Here is an 11,206-nt window from a genome sequence, read left to right as displayed (position 1 = left end):
TACACAGAGACTGATATACTGTGGTAAAATTGAATGTAATGGACCTCTGTACCAGCAGCAATACAATGACCCAGGACAATTCTGAGGGATTTATGGTAAAGACGCTACCCACATTCAGAGGAAGGACTGCAGGAGAGGAAACATGTAAGAAAAACAACTGCTTGAATGCATGGGTCGGGGTGGACATGATTGAGGGTGTGGACTTGAAACTACCACACCAATGCAACTACCAACAATTTGGAAATTGGTCTTGATCAAGGACACATGACAAAACTAGTGGAAATGCACATCGGCCATGGGTGGGGGGAGTGCGGGGGTGGTGGTGAAGGGGATAGGAGGAGCATGAATCAGGTAACCATGTTAAAAATGAATATTAATAAATGTTAAAAAATGAATATTAATAAATGTCTGAAAAAAAAAGCTTTCTGGGAAAGGTGAGAATTGAATTGGATTTTGAAGGATGAGTAAAGTTGTTACCTGGAAAGGGTCTTTCATTAAGTGAAAAATGAGTGTTCAGACTTTTAAAAAATTGTTTTTTCAAGTAAAAACTTCAGTGCAAATATCTGATGCAATTATTACCTAGGCCCATTTCACCAGAACAATATACTTTAATTTATTCCTTACTCCCCACCCCAGTTCAAATTAAATAAACTCTGAACTGAGAAAAATTTTTTAAACCTACTGTAAATGCTCAATAAATTCTGACTTATAACAGACATATATAACAGATAAATAACCAAAACAGAGAAGGAGGGTGTCAAAGCAATGATTTTCCATCTCTCTTCTCCAGGCCTTTGTGTCCCAACTATCTTCTTTGGCTTAAATCCCCAAGTCTATTTCCTCTTATTTTTTTTGCTTAGTACTAAATCCTCATATTCCCCCTTGCTGCTAATGGTATGACAATTATAAACTTGTGAAAAAGTAATATTCAGGCTGCCTGGTAAATGCTGTAAAAGAATAAGAGATCTGGGCCAAAATTATAAGCTGAAAATCCAACTTCATTTTCTTGTGGGTACAAAATAAGTTGGAGGACTCATCACACCCAGTTGTGATAAGACCCCATATAGAGGTCCAACAGTATATTTTATGGGCTTGTGATAACTAATTAGCATAAGTCATTAACACAGCAGCATGTATAGAGGATATTAAGAAACATGCAATGGTGCTTGCTAACAAGAGTTTGGAACATTTTGCTATGAAGTCCTCAAAGTTCAATACAAAGTTGGCTTTCCGCTTTCCTACTTAGGTCAGAGTAACTTCTTGGCCACACTACTCTGGGGAGCCTATAGTGTCATAAATCTTTAAAGGATCAAATATCGCCTGAAGAAAACAAAATTGTTTCATACCATCTTATCTGGTCAGCTGTACACTCTCCGCTCTCAATGAACCCGCCTCCCTCCGTATGGGTTTCAGCAGCTTCCCTAGATAATTACACAGACCTAAAGTTTTTTTCCTTAACATTGTTAATTGCTATAATATTCTAATACATCAAGCTATATATTTTCCAATACTATAGTTAATATTATATTGCTAAAATTGATATCTTATACCCAACTAGTTTAATAACTAGGTCTAACTCTAAAACTTATAATTACAGTTACTTATTTAAAAGGATTATGTGTGATCACTCTGTTCATAATCAGTAATATAAACACAATAGAAATATGTATAAGCCAGTGGAATTGCTTATTGGCTTGGGGAGGGGGCAGGGAGCAGGGAGCAGGGGAGGGAAAGAACATGAATCATGTAACCATGGAAAAATATTCTTTCTTAGTTAATTAGAATAAAATAAAGGCAATAGAACAATTTTCCTTTGAAAGCCTACAAGGACCCTCCTGGGGAGATAGTAAAATCACCAAAGTCCCTCTTTTCACAGAATCCTCATTCCTGGGTGTACTGTCATTACTCCCCAAAGTGAACCTCCTACTCTACAATGAACCACTTTGTTTATTCTCACCTTTACCTTTTTGCCATGCTGTACTCCTTCTCTTGAATACCTTCCTTCTGCCTCTCTGTCTTTCCCTTCTCTAGGAAACCTTCTCTGGTCAGGCCATGCCATAGAGATTGTTCCCTCTTCTGCATTCTTTGAGTACATTATCTCTACCCAGGCCTCTGCTGCTTATTCAGAAACTACCCTTCATAGTTACTTATGAGCAGCTAGGTGGCACCATAGTGCCCAGAGTACCAGGCTTGGAGTCAGGAAGACTCATCTTTCTGAGTTTCAAATCTGGCCTCAGACACTAATTAGCTGTGTGACCCTGGGAAAGTCACTTAATCCTGTTTGCCTCAGTTTCCTCATTTGCAAAATGAACTGGAGAAGAAATGATAAACCACTCCTATGTCTTTGCTAAGGAAACCCCCAAATGCAGAGTCAGACACAATTGAAATGACTGAAAAACACCAAGGTATAATATATGTCAGATTATCTGGGATTTTGTGGGTATGGGAAGTCCCTTCACAAAAATATAACTCATCTGTAATTTGGCAGATAAATCTTAAAGAGTTACCTAAGGCACCAAGAGGTTAAGTGACTTGGACATGGTCAAAGTACTAATGTCAGAGATGGGATTTGTACCCAGGTTCTTCCTGATTCTAGGTCCAGCACTCTATCTACCATGTTGTCCTGTCTTTCATTTACATTATATAGAATGCTCAACAAGTATTTATTGAATGAATGAATGAATGAATGAAAGTTGGGAATCATGATACTTAGTCATATTTGACAATGCTTCCATACCAAAAGCTGCTAACAGTCCTTTGGTAAACTCCAGTGATCCCTAGTCTGCCAGAAAGTCACTTTAAGGATTCATTTTGGGATAACTCCTGAAAGAGTAGTATCTATACCAAATAGGAATGTGAGCTGTGAGTTCTGCTATGGCTTCTGCCTGCCTTCCTGGTACTAGTACTAATAGTAGTTGTCCAGAAACAACTTCTAATGATCTTTTAATTAATTAAAAATTTTAAACCCTTGTCTTCTGTCTCGGTATCAGTTCTAAGACAGAAGAGCAGCAAAGGCTAGGCAATTGAGGCTAAGTGACTTGCTCAAGAGTCACACAGCTAGGAAGTATCTGAAGCCAGATTTGAACCCAAATCTTCCCATCTCCAGGCCTGGCTACCCCTAACATCTAGTGATTATTGCATGGCTTTTGTCTGCTCCATAGGAATCAGATCCTGGGCCGAGATGAGTGGGAGAATTCATTTCTGGGAGGTGACTCTGCTCTTGCTCCTTTTAAGAACTTTGAAGATGATTACGGAATACTTACACCTGAGCATAGGTAGGAGAGGTATATGCTAAAATAGTTGGTGAAAACCATCCTGTGAATGCCGAGTTTAAAAAATATATTATTCTAATAGTTTCTTTCTTTGGCTTTCTGTTTTATTGGTTTCCTAGGTTGCTAGTAGAGAAATTCTGTGTGAAGCTATATATGATCCCAACACTTCATCCAGGTGAGGTTGTGTTTTTGTCACAGAACCACCTGCCTTGCACCCTTGACTGTACCAATCTGGTACCTCAGAATAGTCTAGAGGAACTCTTTTTCAGGTAAATATAAGGAATGGAGTTAGAAGTAGGTCCACATATGATAAATGGGTGGGGTGGGAGGCAGCATTTCAATGCTGCCTTGGACAGTAATTAGTGGGGGACGTTATTTGGCTTTTGAGAATATTCAGAATTAGGGAATCAAGTACAACAGAAAGCAAACATAAGAAGGACTTCAAAGGTACTTTTTTTTCCTGTGGCCTCATTTTGAGTTCTCCCCATCAATACAAGGATTTATTGAGTAACTTTCTGAGTGTATAGCCCTGTACTAAGCATTATGGGTGTTTCAGAAGAAGGATAGAAGATAATACTTCCCCCTCCAGCTGCTTACAGTCCTTTAGGAAGTCATGACTTACATGTGGATTACCTCCTTGGTGAGATTCTAGTTTTTACTGCCTTTCCACCCTCCTGACCTGCTTCTATCCTGAAGATGCCACAAGGTTAAACTGTGCTTGGTCTGTGTGGCTTCAGAGGATTAACCTAGCCAGAAGTGCCTAATGTTATTTAATACAGGGCTTCAACTAGACATTTAAAAATGAAAATAGTGGCTTCCATTTTTTGAAAACAAGCCTGGAGCTACCGAGGAAGCCCAACAGAAAGAAATATGTTGGAGGCACCAGCAGTAGCATGGGCAGTGAGCTTGGATGTATCATCAATGGCCTCTGGAAGAATATTACTTCTGACTTCAGAGCCTCTGGTGACCATCCTACTACTCATCAGACTGTGCATTTCCCTTAACATTTGGCCCAGAAATAAGTGTCATCACTGTCAAAAGTCACGCTGCTTACCAGCTTCCAAGTGGTGATATGATTCCATTTCCCCATTTTGTGACTTTGATTTCAGTAAGTGTTTTTCAGCCGTGGTCTGTGAGCTTTCACTCAGAAATGCCAAGAGAGGTGTTGTAGAAGAGAGTATATGTGTGTAGAGTAGAGTACTAGGGACTGCTATAGCATCAGAGCCTCATTTAAAGAACTTTGGAGACAGTTAGGTAGCACAGTAGATAGAGCATCAGGTCTGGCATCATGAGGATCTAGGTTCAAATCTGACCTCAGACACTTCCTAGCTGTGTGACCATAGCCAAGTCACTTAAACCTGATTGTCTAGCTCTTGCTACTCTTCTGTCTTAGAATCAATATTAAGACAGAAGATAAGGGTTTTTAAATAAATAAATAAAGTTATTCTTTGTTAGTTTAAAATTAATTTAGTAAAGAGTTCAATTGGTCTACCTGTGTGTAATACTTTTTTGGTCCATAGGGAAGTTGGGAAAGGGGAGCTACTATAGGAATAAAGTCATGAATGAGCCATTTGATAAATCATTAATTGTTAATTAAAGTCTTTATAGGGGCAACTAAGAAGCACAGTTGATAGAATGCTAGAAACACTCATCTTACTGAGTTCAAATCTGGCTTCAGACACTTACAGTGTGATCCTGGGCAAGTTACTTAACCCTCTTTTCCTCAGTTTCCTCATCTGTAAAATGAGCCAGAGAAGGAAATGGTAAACCACTCCTGCATCTTTGTCAAGGAAACCCCCAAATGGGGTTACAAAGAGTTAGATGCAACTGAAAAAGACTGAACAAAAAAGTTTTATAGTTCTCATTTAGGACCCTTTGGCTATGTGGCTTAAGTGCTATCTTCTTATAGCCTCTCAAATAAGATAGTATTATAGAAGTATTTATCCATAGAAGTAGTGTAAAATTCTGATTGGCTAATAATTGTGCTGTACTTGATTGAGCCTGTACAGTTTTGCTATGACACATGCTTGGGATGGCCCCATCTCTCCTAAGAGGCTTTAGCACCCCTACTTACCTAGGGAGCAATCAGTCTGGAAACACTTAGGCTGCTCCCACACCACCATAAATAATTTAAATTAACCCTTCACTGGAAAGATCTGGAATTAATCTGGGGAATGGAACAGACTATTACTCAAAATATCAAAATATGAAATCTGTTCTACACCTGAATGGGTTCCAATTTCAGATCACTGTCCACTGCATTCATGAATGCAGTCACTTGACATGTTATGATTCTGTATTCTATCATTCACTGAATAAAATGAAAAGGAAGATAACAATAATAGTGCTTTGTTTTGCAAAGGGCTTTACATATGTTGACTCATTTAATCTCATATCAATTCTAAATTAATGTTTGCCTCTAGTAATCTCCTAGCACTCTTCCTGATTGCACTCCCAGATAATACTAATAATTGCTAGCATTTATTTAATGCTTTAAGATTTGCAAAGCTCTCTACAAACATAATCTTACTTTATCCTCAGCATCACTGATAATTATTATCCCTATTTTACAGATGGAGAAACTGAGGTAGTGGCTTACCCAGGGTCATAAGGCCAGATCTGAATTCAGGTTTTATCCACTATGCCACCTAGCTGCCAAATATTTGGGTGCATTTGGAAGGAATCCTATCCATATGTTCTCATGACTTATGAAAGAAATATGGATAAAACTAGGGAGGTTATATCCCCATTTGGGGATTATGGATTAAAAACAAAGTAGAATAAGGAAGATTGTAAAGGACTTCCACTCCCTGTCTCAGATACATTGACTAACAAGGAAATCAGCTTTTCCAGTTTGCCTGCCCAACAGAGGAAGAACAATAGTCAGCAGTCATAATAACTCCATCACAACCTCTCTTAACTGCTAATTGCTTTGACCCGTGGTTACTAGGCTTCCTTCTCGAGCTTTAGAAGCTCTCCTTAAATTTCTTTTTTTTTTTTTTTTAAAGCCCTTACCTCCTTTTAAAATATCAATTCTAAGACAGAATGGCAGTAAGGACGAGGTAATGGGGATTAAGTGACTTGCCTGGGGTTGCACACCTAGGAAATGCCTGAATCCAGATTTGAACCCAGCTCTTCCTGACTACAGGCATGGTGCTCTATCCACTGTGCTGCCTAGATGCCCCTCTTCACCTTTTTATAACTTCTGCTGGTATGGGGCTGGGTGGCACTGTTTTTACATGTGTTATCTTGGCATACCCTTCTCTCTGCTAAGATTCCAAGTGACCAAATGGATCTATAATAGGAAGGCAGGAAATGAAGGCAAGGACATTGTGGTATACAGATAACATCCCTTTATTTTTCTGGTGTCTTCTGCCCCATTGCAAACAAGAGCTAATCCAAGATCCCTCATGAGGGAAAGAGGCACCTAAGTTCCTCTTCCAGGAGAATTAGAAACCTCTGTTTGTTTCTCTCTTCTTGAATCCTTTCATTAGGGGAAGGAAAGAACAATAATTCAAAGAAGTGAAAGAATAGGAAGGGGCACAATATGAGCTTTTATTTTATATGACATCAAAGAAAGGCTAGAAGCTAAGGAATATAAGCAAATCTTTCCTGTGCATGTGAGAAAAACTGAAAGGGAGTCTGGCCAGTAATTTAGGATTTGGAGTACCATCTTGTGACTCAGGCAGACTGCACCGGAGTAGCTTTTTTCTCTTCTCCTCCCCATGAGACATAAACTTGTAACCTTCCTTTTACCCGCTTGCCTTTCTCTCTCTAGTTTCTATGTAAAACAGGAGATTCCGTAGAAAGCAGAAACCTCATGTTACAAATATGAACATTTTTTTAAAAATCCCTTACCTTCTGTCTTAGTATGAATTCTAAGACAGAAAGACAGCAAAGGTTAGGCAATAGAAGTTAAGTGGTATGTACAGGGTCACACAGCTAGGAAGCGTCTGAAGTCAGAATTGAACACAAGTCCTCCTGACGCCAAGCCTGGTGCTCTCTCTATCCACTGTGCTACCTAGTTGTCCACCATATGTGAACATTTAAAGAATAATGCTACAATTCTAATTAAGACCCAGATATGATGGGCAGACAACAAATATTATAGGATATTAGGAAGAGGGGAGGTCCATGTGGACTAGAGTTTATATGAAGGAAATAGTATTTGAGATGGTTATGATTTGCTTAAATAAAGTGGAAAACACATTCTAAATGGGAGAAATGACATAAACAAATATGTTTGATATTTTATTTTTTCCTTGTGCTTGTCTTTTAAATTCATTGACTGAACCCATTAAAATTTGCAAAGTATGTTAACACATAAAAAGGGCAGAGATTCCCAGTGTCCTCCCCATACAGTGCTTTACACTGGCACCAAGAGACATATGACTGGAATAACCTCAGATCCCACTTTGTCACAGGCCATCCAGGTGAATCTATTGCATGATACCTCTGTGAGAATGGCCATCAGAAGGCCCATGGTCAGGCGTCCTCACAGTGTTTCCTCCTAGGGCTGTCCTAAAGCCTTCAGGAGTCCCCTCATGCAAATTTATCATGAGTATATTAGAAAAAACCACCTGGTAGCACTGTATGCCCTGAACTAACAGTTGAAGCAACTGTGCATGGGTGACCATCCCTGGCATTTTCAGTCCTGAATCAACAGTTCACTGGGTATGTACAAAATCAGGACTGCCATTTCTTTATCTCCTAACTTTTCCCTCCTCATACCTTTTCTAGTCTCTTATCTAAACTATGGGTATGACCAAATCTCAACAATAATTCATAATTTATCAATTAACTCTAGCCCCCATTCTCTAAAGATTTTAATCTCTTTCCCATATTATCATGATCCCAGAAAGATTATTCATTTACACATAGATTTTTTTTTTCTGAAGTAAAATAGTTAACAGGGTTAAAATTTATGATAGAGTAATCTAGAGCCACTTGCTTTTGTTAGGATCTAAACTTTCCAGCTCTCCTTACCTAGTCGTCTTCTACCCTTGGTTTTTCAAAAGTCCACTCAAAGACATTTGTAGAGAAGCACTTGGAACATCATCCCAGTTCCAGTGGAAGGAGAAAATATTTCACTATTCCAGCTCCCATTTTGTCCATGAGATGGTTACCAGAAGGTCCATGATCAGATGTCCTTTCAGTGTCTCTTCCTAAGGTTGTTCTAAAGCCCTTAGGAGTCCTTGGGTCTAACCCAACACACAACTGCCATTGTCTCCTCTCTTTTGCAAAGCATGGTGATTCTCTTTTTCAAATGTTCCACTCATTGCACAACATTAGGACATTTCTATGCCCAGAGATAATCCCAGCTTCAAATTTATTGGAGTTTTTTTTTTCTGGCATCTAAAAAAATCCAAGAAGTTTTAAGGAAAAAACAAAATAGAGTTGTTAAAACAGAAGCTGCTTTAAGCAGAGGTTATGCATACACAAGATCGTGTAGGTATAACAGGTATCATGATTGTTATTTTATAGATGACAAGGCTGAGGCTCCCCAAAGTTGAATTTTTTTTAAACCCTTAACTTCTGTGTATTGGCTCATAGGTGGAAGACTGGTAAGGGTGGGCAATGGGGGTCAAGTGACTTGCCCAGGGTCACACAGCCGGGAAGTGTCTGAGGCCGGCTTTGAACCCAGGACCTCCTGTCTCTAGGCCTGACTCTCAATCCACTGAGCTTATCCAGCTGCCCCCTGAAAGTTAAATTTTTTGCACATAATCACATAGCTGGCATTTGTTAGAGGCAAGATTTGAGCACAACATCTATCTGTATGGATGATTGGAGAATCTGAATGTGAAGACCATGAAGAATAATTATGGGCTTATATTTGAGGAGAGATAGAATAAAGTTGGGAAGTCCCAACATTCTTTTTTTCCTTCAGGCTAGACCAAGAATAAAACTCATTAGTCCTACTACCTCACCAGAAGGCTCTGATTGTCTGTTGAAGCATTTCTTTCTTTCTTTTTTTGATATTTTATTTTCCCAATTACATGTAATAACAATTTTTAGCATACATTTTCCAGAATTATATTATCTAAATTGTCTTCTTCCCTTCCCTCCCCCCTTCTGAAGATGGTATGTGTTATCATGTAAAACTTATTTCCATATTGGTAATCCTTGTAAGAGAATGCTCACATAAAACCAAAATCCTCAAATAAAAACACAAACTAAAATGAAAAATAGTATGCTTTGATCTGCCTTCAGATCCCAACAGTTTGTTCTCTGGAGATAGAGAGTATTCTTTGTCATAAATCCTTCAGAATTGTCCCAAATCATTTTGTATTGCTGAGAATAGCTAAGTCTATCACATTTGATCCTTCCACAGTATTGCTGTTACCGAGTACAAAGTTCTCCTGGCTCTGGTTATTTCATATTAATTCGGTTCATGTAGGTTTTTCCAGCTTTTTCTGCAATTATCTTAGAGCCCAGTAGTATTCCATCACCATCATATACCACAATTTGTTCAGTGATTCCTTAATTGATGGACTTCTCTGTCATCACAAAAAGAGCTGCTATAAATATTTTTGTACAAGTAGGTCCTCCCCACCCTTTTTTAAATCTCTTTGGGATATAGACCTAGTAGTGGTATTACAGGATCAAAGCGTGTATGTAATTTTTTTTTTAAACCCTTAACTTCTGTGTATTGGCTCATAGGTGGAAGACTGGTAAGGGTGGGCAATGGGGGTCAAGTGACTTGCCCAGGGTCACACAGCTGGGAAGTGTCTGAGGCCAGCTTTGAACCTAGGACCTCCTGTCTCTAGGCCTGACTCTCAATCCACTGAGATACCCAGCTGCCCCCATATATGTAATTTTATAGCTCTTTGGGCAGAATTCCAGATTGCCCTCCAAATGGTTGGATCAGTTCATGATTGAAGCATTTTCTAACCTTTTACATTGATAAAGACTTTAAGATAGCTAAATCTTTTCTTGACCCTTGGGTTGTTATGGGGAAGGGAACAAATGTGGAAAATCTGCTTGGGATGGAAAAATTTGTGTGGTTAGTTGGGAGTGGGTAGAGTGGGCCTTTGAATGGCATATGTGATTGGCAAGGCTAACAGGAAAGCAGGAAAAAGGAGGGGATAAAGAAGAAGGGAGAATGAAAAGAAAGAGGAGAGAAATGGTGAGAAGGGAAGTGAGAGAGGAGAGAGGAGATGATTCAATAAGTTTTGAGTGCTTGCTATCCAAACTTCTGTTCTACTTGGCAGAGTTTCATTCTGTCTGATAGAATAGAAGGTTCAGGCTCAACTTCATCGTGCATTTATTTTACTCAAATGGAGTAAGAAAACTTGCTTTGGTGGCTGGGTAATAAGATTGGAGATTGCTTGCTACATTATTTATAGATCTTCCCATTCACACACACTGTGTGTATGGCAGTAGCGGGTACCTCTCTGCATAAATATCTGCATGGGGGAGTGTGAGTAAGTATATTTGTTCTATCAAATATTTGCGTGCCTAAGCCACTCTATGTGAATTGCTTAGTGCTTGCATATATGCAGGCTTCTGAGCTTGTCCTGTCAGCACCTGTGGCCACCTGGGGTATTCCTTCATGAATATTTCAGCAGGCATGAGAAAGTAGATGGTCCATTGTATAAAACATCATTAATGTTAAACGGTGATTGAGAGCCATATCCCTTTGAGACCACAGCAATCCCAGTTTCTGCATAACAACAAACTTCTTTTCCTTTTCAAAGCTTCCTAGAAACAGGTTTGAAATGAATTCAGTTATGGAACATGGACAGGGCTGTCCCACCTACTGCAAATACCTCAAAAGATAATCAAATAGCCTCAAAGAGACCAGGGCCTGGAGGATGACCAGGCTTGTTTTACTGACTAATAAAGGAGTTAGCTAAGGAAGTGCTCCTCAGGGTTATCAGTTTTCTGGCTCTTTGTGGTAATATTTGTTTATCTTTTTTTTTTGAGAGAGAGAG

General features: G+C 39.1%; 1 protein-coding gene across 1 annotated transcript in view; it reads left to right on the top strand.

Moving 5' to 3' along the window:
* Positions 1-11,206, top strand: part of FAM178B (family with sequence similarity 178 member B) — a 138,952-nt gene that overhangs the window by 8,552 nt on the left and 119,194 nt on the right. Inside the window, exons 3-4 of the mRNA XM_044661039.1 lie at positions 3,162-3,275; positions 3,392-3,541. Coding sequence (XP_044516974.1) covers positions 3,162-3,275; positions 3,392-3,541 — 264 coding nt within the window. The remainder of the gene's footprint in view (positions 1-3,161; positions 3,276-3,391; positions 3,542-11,206) is intronic.

Source organism: Gracilinanus agilis, chromosome 2 (genome assembly GCF_016433145.1).
Source record: "Gracilinanus agilis isolate LMUSP501 chromosome 2, AgileGrace, whole genome shotgun sequence".
Lineage (NCBI taxonomy): Eukaryota > Metazoa > Chordata > Mammalia > Didelphimorphia > Didelphidae > Gracilinanus > Gracilinanus agilis.
Note: the sequence above shows the minus strand (reverse complement) of the source record. Positions and strands in the feature narration are given on the sequence as shown.